We start from the raw sequence: 17,306 nt of genomic DNA, 5'->3' as shown, positions 1-17,306 counted from the left end.
ATCAGGCCCTCCGTGCCTCATTTTCGGTCGCGTGAGTCTGGATGTGGACCCTCGAGCCTGAGGGAAAGCGTCCTGACTCCGAAAGGGGAGAAGTAGGCAGGGGTTTGCCTCCCCGACGAGAACATGTTCACATGGAACCCTTCTCCACTTCCGAGAAGAACCCCAAGCCTCGAGGCCGAATCGACAACGGCTTCAGCATATTTGAGGTATTTACACCTAGGAGTTCTGTGTCCTAGAGTGTGTGACGTAATGACACGTGACGTGACGTCGTGCTGGGAAATGAATCGTTAAGAAGAATCAATAACATTTGAGGTGTACAATTCCGATGGAATTGATCAATTGGAACCGGTTCTAAGTCGGATCCGGTTTTCGATTCCCACCCCGAATTACGGCTGAACCCAAAGAGCAGACTATAGACAGTTCTTGTTTCAAGTTTTATTACAAAAGTGCAGGGTGAAGGAATAGCTGGTGGGGGTCCTGGGTTGCTGAGGGAGAGATCCAGACGGTGGTGAACAGGCAGGTGAGTGAGGACGGTGGCAGAGCTGGATGCAGATGGGTCCTGGAGACAGGACAAGCAGGTGACAGGTGGGTTGAAGGTGAACGGACAAAACTGGCAAAAAAGCAATGCAAAAAAGTTCTGTTAATAAGAGCTGGACTTGGCCATTAGACAAACAAACCGTGTAGGCACAATGATCCGGCAGGGACTGGATGTCAGTGCAGGGTTCTTGTAGGCAGTGGGGATTGGATGAGGGCTGGCAGGAATGTTGATTGCAGATCCAGTGCAGGTGAGCAGAGAGTGAAGGAGACAGAGCAGGAAGGGGAGGGGGAAACAAAAACACACAGGCACACAGAGGTCACAGAGGAGGAACTGTGGCTGTTTTTTAAACCTCCTACTATCCCAGCAGTATGTACTGATTTTTTCTAATTTCAGTAAGTAGTATGTGAACAAGAGCAAAATCTGCAGTATGCCAAAACTACCCAGATGTCTACTGATCTGGGAAAATTTCTCAGTATTGGTAAATGGTGAATGGACTTGCAGTGATAGAGCGCTTTTCTAGTCTTTCTGAACACTCAAAGTGCTTTTACACACCACTTGTCGCATTCAACCATTCATACCCATTCACTCACTGATGGTAGAGGCTGCTAATGTAAGAGACCATTAGTATTAGCTAATCTCATTTGAACACATTCACTCACGGCTGAACTACAGAGGGAGCAGTTTGGGGTTCATTGTCTTGCTCAAGGACACTTCCAGCCGGAGCTGGGATCAAACCACCAACCTTCAGATTGATGCACCGGACCAGTCTCCCTCGCGCACTGTTTCCCACAATGCACAGCTCTAACATTTTGCTTCTTCTTTTTTGACGGGGGAACTCAGTTTTAGGTGCTGTGAAAATTATTAAATTCCATATAAACCACTTCTTAACTTTTTAAATCATAAGTGATGCTAAAGAAGCAGATTATCTATCAGCTCAGTCGTTGTTTACTTCCGCTTTCTGAAACCGGAAATCCAGCAACGCCTGATCCAGCATCCTGCAGACCAGATCCAACAGAACAGTCAGACTACAGACTAAATTCAAACGCAGTAGTATGTAGTATGTTTCGAAAACAGCCTGCTACACAGATGTTACAACAATGTTACAATGTCATTTAGCAGACGCTTTTATCCAAAGCGACGTACATACGAGAACAAGAACAACACAAGCAAAGATCTAGACAAGAGGAAACAAGATCAGTAAGAGTAACAAAGTGCTTCAAGTCCATTTGGGTGCAGGTACTGCCAAGCAGTGTAAAGGCAATGCACAAAAGTAAATAAGGAATTTATTTTTTTTGTAAAATAAGGAACATCTGCAATGAAGCAACCAAACCATTTAAGACCTTCCATTATCATCATCAACAATTAATATCACCACAATAATGACCAAAGTACCAAGTGCTGGGTCACTCAAGAGCTGAACACAGAGTCCCAGAGTAGAGCAGGACAGTGCGAGTCAACTGTAGCTGGAAGACATGATCTGCCACTGGGGACAACAGTGGAGAACAGTCTAGCTAAGTGCATAGTGCTTCCTAAAGAGCTGGGTCTTTAGCTGTCTTTTGAAAGTAGAGAGGGACTCTGCAGATCGAATGGAGTTGACCAATTCATTCCACCATTTAGGGACAACAGAAGAGAAGAGTCCAGCTAGTGATTTTGAGGCCTTGTGTGCTGGAAGCACTAGGCGCTTTTCAGAGGCTGAGCGTAGCGGGCGAGAAGGGCAGTAGACCTGGATGAGGGGTTCCAGGTAAACTGGAGCGGTTTTGGTTCCTGCTTTGTAAGTCATGATTAGAGTTTTGTATCTGATGCAAGCTGCAACTGGAAGCCAGTGTAGTGAGATGAGCCGGGGAGTGACATGAGCTGTCTTAGGCTGGTTGAAGACCAGACGTGCTGCTGCGTTCTGGATCATTTGCAGAGGTTTAACTGTGCATGCAGGGAGGCCTGCCAGTAGAGAGTTGCAGTAGTCAATGCGTGACATTACAAGAACTTGAACCAGGAGCTGTGTTGCGTGTTCTGTCAGGTAGGGTCTGATCCTCTTGATGTTATAGAGGGAGAAACGGCAGGACCGAGCAATCGAGGCAACATGAACCTTGAAGGTTAGCTGGTCATCGATCATGACACCCAGATTTCGGGCAGACTTAGTGGGCATGAGGTTTTGAGATCCAAACTGGATATTGATCTGTGGGTCCATAGTGGGACTGGCTGGAATGATAATAAGCTCAGTCTTGGACAGGTTGAGCTGTAGGTGACGTTCCCTCATCCATTTAGAAATGTCAGCAAGGCAGGATGAGATCCGAGCTGAGACAGTTGTGTCGTCAGGTGGGAAAGACAGGAAAAACTGTGTATCATCTGCATAGCAGTGATAGGAAAAGCCATGGGAGCGGATCACTGCACCAAGTGATGTGGTGTATATTGAGAACAGGAGGGGACCAAGCACTGACCCTTGAGGTACCCCTGTTGATATTGATATACATGCATATTGGACACTTCTGAATGAATGAACCTCCGCCGGTCCATATGTCATCCATGCTAATCATTTCACATCATTTGCTCCACCAGACCAGAATTTGCGTCCATTCGTTTCTTTACATTGACTTTACATGTAATTAGTTAAGCAAAGGATTTTATTTGTGTTTGGTGTGAACGCCTCATTAGATCAACGTTAAAGTGTTGAGTGAAGCTTTGATTCAAGATACAACAAAAGAAGATCAGACAGAGCTGCAGAAATCCAAACTAAACCACTGAAACAATCCTACAGGGTTCAAAGTGAGCGGGATGAATGAAGAAGTAAAGGAGTCGTAAAATAAAAATACAAAACATGCATCATCAAACTGAGGTTTGTGCACAACACAGGATCATTAAAACTGAAGATAAAAAAGATGTGTTTGGTTTCTAACCAAAAGAAAAATAAACATTTCTGAATGAGTTCTTATTATTGGAGATCTTTATCTTTATGATGGACATGAACCAAAGTGACACACCTGGCCGGATCTCACAGAGCCTGAGAGGGAGCACTCTGAGGCTGCTGCACGATATGACATTAAGAAATGAGAAAATGAACGGACGACAGATGAGGAGTGATTTTATTTAATGTACAGATGAATCAAACTTCAATCTGAACACTCCTGTGGTTCAGCCCGCTGCCCTCTGCTGGCTGTTTCAGGGACTGCAGTGTGAGCTGAAGTGTGGCCGAGCGTCTGTGGAGCCGTGTGTCCTTGTGAAGCATTTGGCTCTGACATAAACCACCTGAATCGACTCGTCTCTCTTCTATAATCTAATGTGACCTTGTGTGATCAGAACAGCCAGCTTCATTTCCACATGACAGAACGTTCCAGGTCCCAGATTTGTTCCTCCTGTGTGACACAAAGCCGCCTCTGATCTGCATATCATTATGAAAATGTTCCTGTGGGATATCCTCAGGAATAAACATGAGCTCTGATGGGATGAGATGGAGTTAGGTGTTTGGATCTGCCCGGCTCATGTTCATTCAGAGGATTTCGTGGGCTTATGTGGTAATCGGATTGGTCGGCTACACGCGCTGGTTTTTATTCCTTCTCTGATTTGTAACCATTGAGAAAAGAGGATGCTTCAGCTGACTGTATCTAAGAAATAACTGTAAAAAAAACACAGAAAGAAAGGTTTACTTAAATGGAGAGGAAAGGAGAGAGTTAGGAAAGAGGCAGAGAAGAGGAGGAGGAGGAGTGTTCTTGAGAAAAGACAAAGAGCAGCTCTGATTGGATGAGTGAAAGAAGAAATGCAGACAGCTCCAGTTTCAGCTCTGAGCCGACGGGGTGAACAAAGAGTGTGTGTTAAAGACAAACACTGGGAGACGTCAGCAGTCTGTGAGGGGTGTATTTTTTTACACATGCAGAAAGAAAATATAATCCTAAACTTGGTACAAAACACTGAGTTCATCCAGGTTCAAGATTCTACAGTACTGTGTAGACTCAGGATTTCAGTCTGTGTCCTGGTTCCTGTTTGTTGCAGTAGTATAAACCAATCAGGTGTCAGCAGGCTTTGGTGTCTGCGGTAGAAACTGTCCATATGGAGAGCAAAAGCAGGAGGAACACAATCAAGCATAATGAAATCCTGATTCTAGGGGTGTAACGATTCTTTTTAACAATGATTCGATTCATATCATGATTCGTGGTTGCCAATACAATTAAAGGACAATGTTGGTTCATTTAGAACGATATGATCTGAAACGATTCAGTGACTTGAAATCCATTCAGTAACTTCTTAGCCAAAAATTCAACCAGTGTGACTGAAATAAATCCCTTGATACTGGACAGTCCTAGATTCCTGTTGTTTCTTGTAAGGGAATCAGAGATACATCAATTATGGATATAAATAAACAAGTATTCAGTATCTGGTAACGTGGCTCCAAAGTTGGAATCATTTCACAGAACCCTGGATTTTCAACCACACTGTAGGGTCGCATGTCTTTGCAGATAAACTTAGCAATTGGTGCCGTGATGTTTTTGGCCCGAGCCGAGTTTTGTCCTCGTCTCTGACTAAACATGCTGGAGAGGCCTGAGGCTTCTGCAGAGCTGATGTTACCTTGATGAACGCTGCAAGAGGTGCCTGGACGGTCGACGTTGTGTGAAATCCCATGGCGCCTTAGTAGGTGGTTGGATAGATTTGTGGTGTTGCCGTGGTAACTTTACTTGACCTTTACATATCCTACAAACAGCGAGCAACTTCTTTAGAACATCTCCGTCTTTGCAAAAGCCAAAGGTGGACCGCAATGGTGACTTGATCATTGAGGCAGCCTGAATTGAGTAACGTTTAATGTCTTTATCATTAAAAGTGTAAAAACAACACATCCATATAAAGTCTGCCGTGCTTAAATCCAATGTGTTATTTCCTAGTATGGATACAATCGATTTATTACCTTTAAAACGATGTCAGATCCATATATGTTGTCTGGAAGGCCAACTTGCTGAGTACAGATCAATGTAGTCGGATCATAGGAATATAAATCTATACGTCGGTGTAGTAGATGAATCATTACACCCCTACCTGATTCCCTTGGTTGTTAATCTGAGGAGGATTTCAGATATCTTCATGTTACTGTTTATGCTCCAGTCATTGGACTGAAAAAAGTTTAACATGTCAGATATACAGTCTCAAACATTAGACTTGATGTCACTGATTTTCAATCAATCAATCAATCTTTATTTATAGAGCACCTTTCTTACAAATCAAATGCAACCCAAAGAGCTTTACAGAGACTGAAAAACAAGAAAGAAGCAGGAATAAAACAATGGCAAGATATATTTGGGGAAGATAATAATAATAATAATAAAATAATTATAATAAAAATTAAAATAATATAAAATAAAATAGAGAGTAATGCACACCGACAATAAAATATGTGTAATGAAATAAGTTAAAGCATCAAAATTAAGAATACAAACAGTTAAAATAGTTTTTAAAAAGGGTTAGGATAAGAGTTGAAAATAAACCTAACGCTAAAAATATCAATACAGAGTAGATAAATAAATGAATGAGTAAATACCTAAAAATAGAATAAGATAACAGTTCAAATTAATAAAATACTAAAGCAACATTTAAATCAATATTACAGTAAAAGGTAAGTAATACAATTGTTAAACCCTGGTTTTTATCAGACATTAGGTCAAAGTGTTCACTTTAACAGCAGGTGTTCAGTAAAGGTTACAGCCACCTATGTGTTGTAAATTTACAACCTCATAATTAATAGTTTATGTTGTTTTTATAAGTTTCTCTGTTTTAGTTTTATTGCAAAGCCCTGATAACAATTCAGAGATGTGCTAAAGGGTTCAAGCGTTGGTCTCAGCAGATGTCTGTCTAACATGAGTCTGGTTCTGCTCGAGGTTTCTGCCTGTTAAAGGAAGTTTGTCCTCTCCACTGTAACTAGCTAAATACTGTGAGGTGTAATGCTCATGGTGGATTAAGGTGGGGTCAGACTGAGTCTTATCCTGTCTTGGTGTTGGGTCTCTGTTCATAATTTGACATAGAGTGGTCTAGACCTGCTCTGTTTGTAAAAGCGTCTTGAGATAACGTTTGTTGTGATTTGGCACTATACAAATAAAGATTGATTGATTGAAATGTTTAAAATAAACAGAAATAAAAACCAGGTTTGTCAAAGGGTTCGCTTTTTTGAACCGAGTTTGAAACACCGTCACTTGGCATTTCAAACAGTTTAAAGTTCATGTTAACAATGTAAGGCAGCTCTTGTCGGTGTGTTGATTTGTGATCAGATGAATGTAGTGAAATGTACTTTATGATCTTTAAGATGAATTATGAATTAAAAGCTGCTGTGCTGCACCAGTGTGTCTGAAACCATGACTCAGCTTCAGAGAGTTTATTCTGTCAGATCCAGGGTTTATTATTTTAAAGGAGAACACTGTTACACATGAAGAAAGATGCAGGAGTGCGTGAGAAACAAACTCGCCCCATGTCTCTGTTAACTCTGAGTGTTGTTGAAACAAAGAGAAAACTGATGAGTCAGTCTTTGCTGTCCCCTCGCCTGAAATCACAGACATGAAGTGAGATTCTCACTCTGAATATCGCTCTGTCAGCTTATGTGATGTGGTTGCTCGCTGATATATATATATATATATATTTTTTAATTATATATTTTTCAATTTAATGTCACATTTTACAATCAGATTTTGTCAGGCATACGGGCACCCTCGTCAGGTGTCAAGAGGTCTGAGCCAGCTTCAGGCTGCAACTCGACACAGGGAAGACTCAATGTGTGAGTCTTAATGCTGGGGTTGGTAGGCTCGGAAAACTAGCATGAATTTGAATGTAGCATTTCCTCATGACTCCGTCTAACCCCCCCCCCCCCCCCCCCCCCCCCCCCAGAGCTCCTCCAAAACGACGCCCCCCCCCGCTCACATGCAAGAGCGCCACTGACTTGCGACCATGTGATGGTGACTGATTCAAAACCAGTCATTCTCATAGTGAAAGTTAAAAACACAAACAAACATGGCTGCTGTTAGTACTCACAACTGTCATGCTAGCATTATCCAGTTGTCATGGTGACACGATATCAGGAGAAAAGTTATAACACATATATAACACTGTAACAGCTCTACTGTTTGTTAAACGTGTTCAGTGTAGATGCTCTTAATTCCTACAGTGTTGACAGTCAGTGAAGGCATCAGGAGAGGTGTAGAGTGTGTGAGCTGGAGAGAGGAGAGACAAGAGGAGAAGTTCTTCATTCATTCAAACATTGATTGTTGTTTTGTTGGTTGGCGTGATCACGGCCGACAGTGACCGGTTATTAAAACTCAACATGTTCACGAATCAGCTCGTCATCACTACAGCGTCCGGACGGACGCTACAGTACATCTACATTTCTGTAGGACTTACTAAATGTCATTCATTCTTCTGCTTGTCAGAGCCCCCGTGGTGAGAGCTTTTTAGACTCTGATCCAGACTACAGTCCTGAGTAAAGCACCTCATCGGGTCAGAGGAGACAGGCCCGAGGACGAGCGAGAGGGGCAGTCAGTAGAGTCAGGGGAAGCAGAGGCTGGAGACGGGGACAAGGAGTGAACGCTGGGGAAATGTACGCGCAGGAGGCGGGCAGAACAGCAGGACGGGATTTGAATGGTTTAAAATTTTGGCACCCAAAAAACAGTGATTGGTTGGTGTTTTCCCAGGTTTACTCCGGCTGTAGATAGCAGCTTTTTTTTACCTCTTTTTTAAGAACACATTATGTATTGATTACCATCAGGACATAAAGATCATTTTAACCAGTATAACAAAAAGTGGATCTAAATCTGATTACCAACCCCAGCTTTAATGCTTGGTAAGAAGTTCTGAGATGAATGGAATGATTAAAGGTTCAGTTAAGACGAGATCAGTTGTGATTCTGTGTCCGGCGGGACAGTAAAGACTAGAAGGCAGGGACAAAATAATACATTATTTAAAAAAGGTCGATCAGCATGTTGACGTTGACAGCCCTTAAAGAACAGTTACATTCATGGCAAGTAAAATAAAAATATAAAGTGTAGCTGAAGAATAGTTAATGGGTTGATGTTCTTATAGTTGACTTCATCACTGTAAACTATAAGAACTGGATCTAGTGTTGTTGTTGTTTTTAATGGTTGCATTAAAGAGAACAACGTATCTGAGCACCTGTCAGGTGTGTTTGGAACAACAATCCTGAGAGCTGCTTTAATATGCAACCCACCCAAGAGACAACCTCTGGTCTGAACATATGAAGCCCTGTTTTTAAAAGTAGATTTGCTCACACGAGTCAAAGACAAATATTTACCTCTACGTATGAAAGTGAGACAGCCGAGTATTTCTTACTTTGATGGTCACACTGAAGAGAAAACCTGTTTGAACACCTGACTGATCATAAAACAGAAGATTCATCTCCACACACGACAGATTCAATCCTGAGGATCATTTCATTCATGTGTATCCGGACCCTCAGAGGACTCAGGGCTGTTTGAGCTCAGTGTAACAAAATGCAACACTGCCACCATGTGGTGACTATAGAGAACTGCAGCACTGTGAGTCTCAGAGGAGGGTGTGATATTCTGTGTGTGTGTTTGTGTGTTTCAGGTCTGCTGGGTATGGTGGCCCACATGATGTTCACCACAGCCTTCCAGCTGACTGTCAGTCTGGGTCCAGAGGACTGGAAGCCTCAGACCTGGGACTACAGCTGGTCCTACATGTGAGTACAGTACAGTACAGTACACTGTGATCTTCAGATGGGTGAATCTACACACTGTGGGCGATGAGTGTTTTCTATTCATCCTTTTCCTTTATATTTGAGCTTTGTATCAAAGAAAACTTCTCTCCTAAATTCAACTTCACATGTTAACGCCCTTTCTTAGACTATCTTTATTTGTTGATATTTGTTGGATCATTCAATCACTCAATCAATCAATCAGTCAATTAATCAATCAATCAATCAGTCAATCAATCAATCAATCAATCAATCAATCAATCAATCAATTAATCAATCAATCAATCAATCAATCAATCAATCAATTAATCAATCAATCAATCAATCAATTAATCGCTCAATTATTCAATCAATCAATCAATCAATCGATTAATCAATCAATCAATCAATCAATCAATCAATCAATCTTTATTTATAAAGTGCCAAATCTCAGCAAATGTTCTCATCAGACTCTTTCCAAACAGAGCAGGTCTAGACCGTACTCTATGTTCTATTATTAACAGAGACTCAACATCAAGACCGGATAAAATCCAGTCCCATCTTCCAGACAGGACTCAGTCTGACCTCATCTTAATCCACCATGAGCAGAGCACTTTGCAGCATTTAGCAAGTTACAGTGGCAAGGACAAACTTCCTTTAACAGGCAGAAACCTCCAGCAGGACCAGACTCATGTTAGACACACATCTGCTGAGACCGTGTTGGAGAGAGGGATAGAGGGAGATGAAGAGAGAGAGAGATGATAGTGGAGAGACGGATAGTAGTAGTTGTAGCAGCTGGAGTCTGACACATCCACAGCAGCAGAGATCCAGAGGAACCTACGAGACAAGGGAGCTCAGGGACTCCAGAAAGGTCTATGGTTAGCAACTTGACTGGAGAGTCCATGGATTCTTGATAGTCTGATCAAAGTCAGACAAAGATAAAACTTAAAGGAAGTTTGCAAATCAAAATAATTAAAGTACTTAAAAGCTAACATGTAAAAAAAGATCTGACATGTTTTAATCACATTTTTTAATCACAACAACAAGTGTTCATAGACTGAAGCTGAATCTTTTAGAGTTCCCCCTGCTGACTGGTTGCAGTATAGGTCATAAAGCCCGCCTCCTCCATGTTAACAAATGGGACATGGGTGTCACATTGGGGGAAAGACTGAAGGAGGTCCCAAGTGTAGATTTTAAAATAAAAAACACAAGGAAGACACACGTACACAACAGAAGAAAGACAAGCAATGATCCAATAAAAACTACAAAAGCAAAATAAAAATACCTTAAAACTACAAAACTTAAAAAAATACAAAACTGCAAACACCAACTACAAAACAACAACAAAATACATAACTATATAATAATCCAAAAACTACAAAAAAAAACTACAGATATGCAAAAACAAAATTACCAAAAATCTATAAAATTAAAACAACAAAAAAATCACAAACTACAAAAAAATTAATATATACAAAAATACAATCAATTGTTTTTATAGGTTTGAGTTAACTGTAACTAAAATTGAAAATTGAAAAAAATCACAAAACTGCAACAATCTTAAAACTACAAAAAATCTAAAAAATACAAAAATAAAAAAAATGCAAAAATACAAAAAAAATGTTTTTATAGGTTTAAGTTAACACTGACTTAAAACAAAACTTCAAAACAATCACAAAACAACTAGATCTAAAAACTACAAAAACTTAAAACCTACAATACTACAAAAAAATTAAAAACTACAAAAATAAAAAAATATAAAAAATATGAAAATATAAAAAATATGAAAATAAAAAAAATATGAAAGTACAAAAAAAGTATTTTTTTGTAGGTTTAAGTTCACATTGACTAAAAATGAAAGTGCAAAGAAACAGTGGAATCAGCATGATTTCAGTTTATTAGTCTTACATTACTCCTAAAGTCATGTAGGCAGGAACAAAGAGCCGTTCAGGGCATTGATCTGTTAAAAAGGAAACAAACTATTTGATGTGACCAAACACCAAGATGGATTCTCACTTGAGTCTGAGCAGGACCTGTGACAAATGAATGGTTGTCATCAACAGCATATAGTTATTATCATTTGTGTCTTATGATGGCTGATCAAAACAAGCTGTGTTTCTCTGTCACTGGATCGTTACCTCAGTGTTCTGGACAGCAGACTGTTGTAATTATTCTGTCAGGTTAGTCGTGAGTTAAAGAGACAACTCTTCATGAAATCATTTTCTTGTGTTTTTTCTGCTCAGTCTCTCGTTCAGGACTCAGTTTGTTGATATTTTCTAGCTCTGATTTTAACTGTTGTTAGCATTAAGAGCTGATTTATCGAAGTTGTCATTTAAAGGGGACATATCACGCTTTTTTCATCAATATATATTGGTCTAAGAGGTCCCCAAAACATGTCTTTAAAGTTTATGCTCAAAAAAACACTTTGAAATCAGATTTTGGTCTGCCTGAAAGCCCTCTTCTTCAGTCCTCCTCAGAACACTCTGTTTTCTCTCTGACCACGCCCCCTCAGGAAGTGGATGTGCCTCGGCTCTCCAGCACGTTGATCTAATGTTTACATGTTGGCTGAATATACACGGCTGCTCAGAGATCGCGTTACTTCAACCCTCTGAATCTGATCCAGAATCTGATCCTGACGGAGAGGTGCCTGTAGCAGGACCTTTCTAAAGGATTGGTCACAGATTTAGTGTTTCTTGTTGTTTTATTTATCAGTATGTCGACGTGTGTCTTGGTACACAGCTATGAACATGTAGCTATGTGGCTATGCTAACTAGCGCTAGCACTTATCCATGATAAATAAAAATCATCCACTAGATCTTCAAATCTGCAGACGTGGGGAGTAAAACCGACCTCTGCCAGAAAGGCAGCGGGACCTTTTCTGAAGGATTGGTCACAGATTTAGTGTTTCTTGTTGTTTCATTTGTCAGTATGTCGACGTGTGTCATGGTACACAGCTACAGCTACAGCTACAGCTATGAACATGTAGCTATGTGGCTATGCTAATTAGCGCTAGCACTTATCCATGACAAATAAAAATTATCCACTAGATCTTCAAATCTGCAGACGTGGGGAGTAAAACCGACCTTTGTGTTTATTAAGACAGCCTACAACTAGCATGCCTCCCTCCTAAGCTCCTTGTTAGCACACATTTGTGCAGGTAATGAAAAACAGAGGAGGGATTCAGTATTATTTTATACAGTCTATGGGCTGAACAAGCTCCGAGCTCTGACTCCGTTACAGACCGGATATTGTTGTTACGTAACAAAAACACTGAAGTCTGAAACGGCTCGTTTCACACACATTTACAGAAAGGTGGAGAAATCAGAACAGGGGCAGAATGGATTCTTTTCATTCTCGGGGGGTTTGTAGACATGCCAGGGAAATATATTTCAGGTAAAGAACCATTAAAAAGTCAATTTTGCATGATATGTCACCTTTAAACTGTGTGTTTTGTGTCCTGCAGCCTGGCGTGGAGCTCCTTCACAGCCTGCATGGCGTCCTCGGTCACCACCATCAACCGCTACACTAAAACCATCCTGGAGTTCAAGCACAAGCGCAGGAACATCGAGAAGAACCTGAAGATCAAGCAGAAGCTCCTGGAGCTGGACTCACCTGAGCAGGTGTGGGACATGTACATCAGCTCCGTGCCGAGCACCGCCGAGGAGCTGCTCGACCTCTCCTCCAATGGCCGAAAACTCTCCAACACCTCCATCTTCTTAGACCTGAATGACCTGCCCGACCAGCAGGGGGAGGAGTACTGCTAGAGGAACAGCCTGTTCAAACGTCAGCAGGTCATGGTCAGGTTCAAGGTGAGACGATGATGTAGGTGCTGTAAACAACCTGAGACCAAAGCTGAGAGAAGTGATCTGTAACTCACACAGGGAACCATATTCACCCCCTCAGCTGGATGTTCCATCAGTGTGTAACAGTCCACTTGACTAATCTGATTATTTGTCGATGTTATACGCTAAGGTAGGGCTGGGCGATAATTTGAAAACGATAATTCTCGCGATATAATTTTTCTCCATATAAATAGAAAACATTTTCAATAAAAAATCAATATAAATAAACATGTAATTACACCCCCCGGCCACATGAAATGGAGGGGGTGCTAATGAGCCTTAAAGGCTAGTTGCCGCCCAACATTTGACAGAAGAAGAAGAGGCATTGAACAGCCAATCATGTCACAGGGTGAGAGGTAGGCGGGGCTTAAAGACATTTGGAGCAGAATGTAAACACAGCTGAGACGAGCGACAGTGACACTGAAGAAAACTGAAAACCTAGCAGCTCAAAGCAGAGTCGTTAGTCTGACACTGAGTCAACTCTGTGTTAACTATTAACTTCATACACTTCATTAAATCTACTTTCAGGATGTGGGTAAAGGAAGAGCACAGAGACAACTTCTGATGTGAACACGTTTAATGTCCACCGTGACCGTAGGACAACTGAACACTGAATAACTGTGATGCATTCACTGCACTGTGGGAAACAACATCACTCTGCCTGTAACACTTAGTAATCTTAAAGGGAGAGCACAACTCAAAACACTACTCTATAAACTGATACACAGAACACAGTTTGATATTTCTTTGTTGTCAATTTAAATCAAATTATGGAAATAACCTCAACCTGAGAAATACAAACTAAAACTTCACCAAAATCTCCTCTTACATTAAAGACACTTTCGGCACTTAACCGATACTTAGGTAAGGGATAATGCATGGTTAGCAGGTTGTTATGGGAAAAAGAATCCCGACAGGGTGAGACAAGACACCAACACGAAGCGGACATGCAGGAACACTGTAGCTGTTAGCAAGACTTAAGGCCCGCCTCAACTCCACCTCTTTGACTCTTGCTAGGTTGACAAACCACAACTCAGACTGGGGTCAATATACCTCCGGGCTTTGGCCCAGCAGAAAAAAAACAAAAAAAATGTTTTAATCCAGGCTCCAGGGGCCCACCGCCACACGCAGACGGCCGAAAATTAAGCCCTGAGAGCGGTCAAAGTACCTCCAGGATAGGGCCTGGGGGAATATATACATATATATATTATTATTATTTTTATTTTATTTTGTTTCGACCCAAATTCGAAGTCTTTTCATCCAGGCTCCAGGGGCCCACCGCCGCACAAAAAAGGCCCACAGCAGGAGCTCAGAGGACGGACAAAATACCTTCAGGCAGGTCTGCAGTTAGCTACGTAGCTAAATGTTAGCCTGCTAGGTTTCAACTAAGAGAGTTGGGAATCTTTTGAGCTTCTTTGTTTGGAAACAGACATATATTTCTTTTGAAACACTTTAACGGATCAGACCTCATCATTCTGCTCACATAACTTGACCCAAACCAGACACAAACAGTCCTGACCTCCAGGTTTTTGAAATCCAGATCACAGCCCCGGGTTAACACAAGACTCTCTGAAGAAATCAACTAAATGGAGATCTTTTGATGTCATTTACCACTACAGCACTGATCCATCGAAGCCTGTTAATGAAATGTTATTCACCAGACTAGACTCTCCGTCTTCTCAGCTGTGGTCTCAGTTGTTTACAGAAACTACATCAACGTCTCAGAACTGAATCAGAGGCGAGCATAAATGTCCCATGTAGCTCCTTTAAAGACCACCAACCATGTCTTTAAACCGCTGGACCTCTGCCCACAGGTGTTTTAGACTTACCTCTACCTGAGCAGGGTGTTCTGAAGAGTCCCTGCTTCAACCCTCAGAATTTAACAGAGTCCTGGACTGAATCTCTGTAAAGAGGACCCTGATCCACATTCTTCATCTCAGGCTCTGCCTTGCCACCTGCTGGATTTGATTCATGGAGGAAACTCTCTGGAGCTGATGAAGCTCTCAGCTGAAGACACACACTGCTGGATGGATCAGTGATGAAGACGTACTGTGCCCCCACCAACATGTGAACAATACAGCATAAAGTAGCTTCAAACACACTTCATCAGGTGTAACCGGCTGTATTACAGTAGTAACAGTGTTTGTCTGACATGGATGAAGGTCAGGGCTCCAGGCTAACTGAGAGGAAATGTTTATAGTCCTACTAAAGAACTTACCTGGACATACCCTGGGCTCAGAGACTAGTGACTGTATGAAAGTAAACTATAAGTCAGAAAATGACCTGAGTCTCCCAGAGGTCAGAGGTCACAGAGAGTTCAATACGCCCTGACCTGACTTCTCTTTATGTTTCCAGTCATGTCACCCTCAGTTGTTTAATTGTTGGTCATTTTTTATTTCATTTTTTAACTTGAATGTTCGAATCTAAAATTAGCAGGTAAAAAATAGTTTGGCTGGGGTAAGTGCCAGGTGCAGTTTAGCACCATTTAAGACGCTAATATCATTAGCATTGAGACCATATTACTAATCCTCCTAATGTTGGCGCTTTACATTTACTACAAACCCACAGGTATGTGTGCAGCTTTACACCCAGCCTGTACCCAACACTTGTGTTTGTTTGGATCTGGCTTTGTAACTGAAAATGGATGTTTGCAGTGTCTGCAAAGCGCAGGATATTAGTTGCCTGATATCCTGTCGAAGTGAGCTGTAACTCTCGTGGACCGCTTTGGAAACACTGACTTCCTTTTTGGCATGACAGCTAGCCTACCTGACGTAATGTCAGCAGGTTCTGTTAGTATGATAAGATGGGCTAGCTTGGCATGAGCCACCCTCCAAGTTTGACCTGCAGTGCATGAGGGACGTTTTTCTGTTGGCTAAAGCAGCAACTCTCTCTGCACGATGTTGATTGACATACAAGGTGCATTTGCACCAAGAATTCCGGGGTCTTTTAGCCCCCAGAACTACTTTCCCCTGAACTAAAAGGTTCCTGTGCCCCCATTGTTGTCTGCGTTTCGACCGCGGGCTGAAGTCCCGGGTAAATTGTGCAAATCAGGCCAGTGACATATAGAGAAAAAAAAGTAAATGCACTACACCACCAGACCAGTAGAGGGCAGTAACACAAAGAGGAATGCCATTCATCACACATGACACCATAGAAGCAGACGGACGTGAGAGGAGATAAGCGCGAGTAGCAAAGACGTTTCAACACGGCTTTAAAATCCTTTTGAACTCAAAAAGCCGTGATCGCAGAGATCGGCTGGTGTTTTGGTTTAAACAGCGACCCTGTTAACTGGAGACTTTCAGCCGGATGCATCCCTCATAAACGTCTTTAGACGATCATTAAATATCTGATGAGGATATTTTGAAATCTTAATAAAAACTAAACTAGTTTGCATTCCCAGGAACTCCCTCTGTGTTTCAACAGCTGTGTAAACTCCACAAACACTGACACGTTCAGCTGAAGGTCTCCAGTTTACAGGGTCACTTTTAAAACCATAACACCGGGAGGAGAGACGCATTCACGGTGGGCTGAGAGAAGACTACTGTTACAAGCTGCTAAATCAAGAGAATCACAGCTTCTTCTTTTGAAAAGTACACACACATACAAAAAAGATAGAACAAATAAAAACTAATGAAAGAAAGAGAAATCAAGTGAATCACAGATGTGTGTGATGTCATTGTGGATGGTGGGCCAAATAAAAACACTGCGAATACTCTAGCATTGCAGGCTCTGCCCCCCGAAAGTCCCGGGACCTTTGAAAAGTACTACCCCCCTAGCAGGGGCTTTTTAGGGAGGAGATTATTAACCTCTGAACTAAATTTAGACCCTGGGACCACCGGTTGAAACGCACGTAGTTCAGGGGTAAAGTTTCTGCGGTCGAAAAACGCCTTTTGTGTACAACAAACAGACTCAGATCCTGGTTGAGTCCTGCACAGGTTGACCTCATCATTCATCACCTTAAAGCAACAGCACATCAGACAAGAGGACAGCATCCAGACATGACTATGGAGGAGAACCTACAGAGATACTCTATTCAAGGAGTTTAAACAGCCTCAGCCTGATGCTCACACTCTACAACACATGGTCCCAAACATGAACCTTGGGTTGCAGCTTGAATTTTTGTCCCTTTTCTTCTTGTTTCTGGATGAATCAGGAAACAGAGTCGATAAAAATGTCCTGAGTGAGTTCTTAAAGAGACGGTAACAAACTCAGCTGATACAGAGAGAGGACAGGATGCTCCGAGCGTCCTCTGCTATCA

General features: G+C 41.7%; 1 protein-coding gene across 1 annotated transcript in view; it reads left to right on the top strand.

Annotated features, from left to right (window-relative positions):
* The window catches only part of LOC117830258 (germ cell-specific gene 1-like protein), a 65,543-nt gene extending 49,561 nt beyond the window's left edge, over positions 1-15,982 (top strand). The window contains exons 4-6 of the mRNA XM_034708297.1: positions 9,101-9,212; positions 12,670-12,989; positions 14,863-15,982. Of these exons, the coding sequence (XP_034564188.1) occupies positions 9,101-9,212; positions 12,670-12,970 (413 nt within the window). The 3' untranslated portion in view covers positions 12,971-12,989; positions 14,863-15,982. The remainder of the gene's footprint in view (positions 1-9,100; positions 9,213-12,669; positions 12,990-14,862) is intronic.
* Positions 15,983-17,306: the final 1,324 nt, after the last annotated feature.

This window comes from Notolabrus celidotus, chromosome 18 (genome assembly GCF_009762535.1).
Source record: "Notolabrus celidotus isolate fNotCel1 chromosome 18, fNotCel1.pri, whole genome shotgun sequence".
Classification (NCBI taxonomy): Eukaryota; Metazoa; Chordata; class Actinopteri; order Labriformes; family Labridae; genus Notolabrus; species Notolabrus celidotus.
The sequence above is the reverse complement of the archived record's forward strand: the minus strand, read 5'-3'. Positions and strand labels throughout refer to the sequence as shown.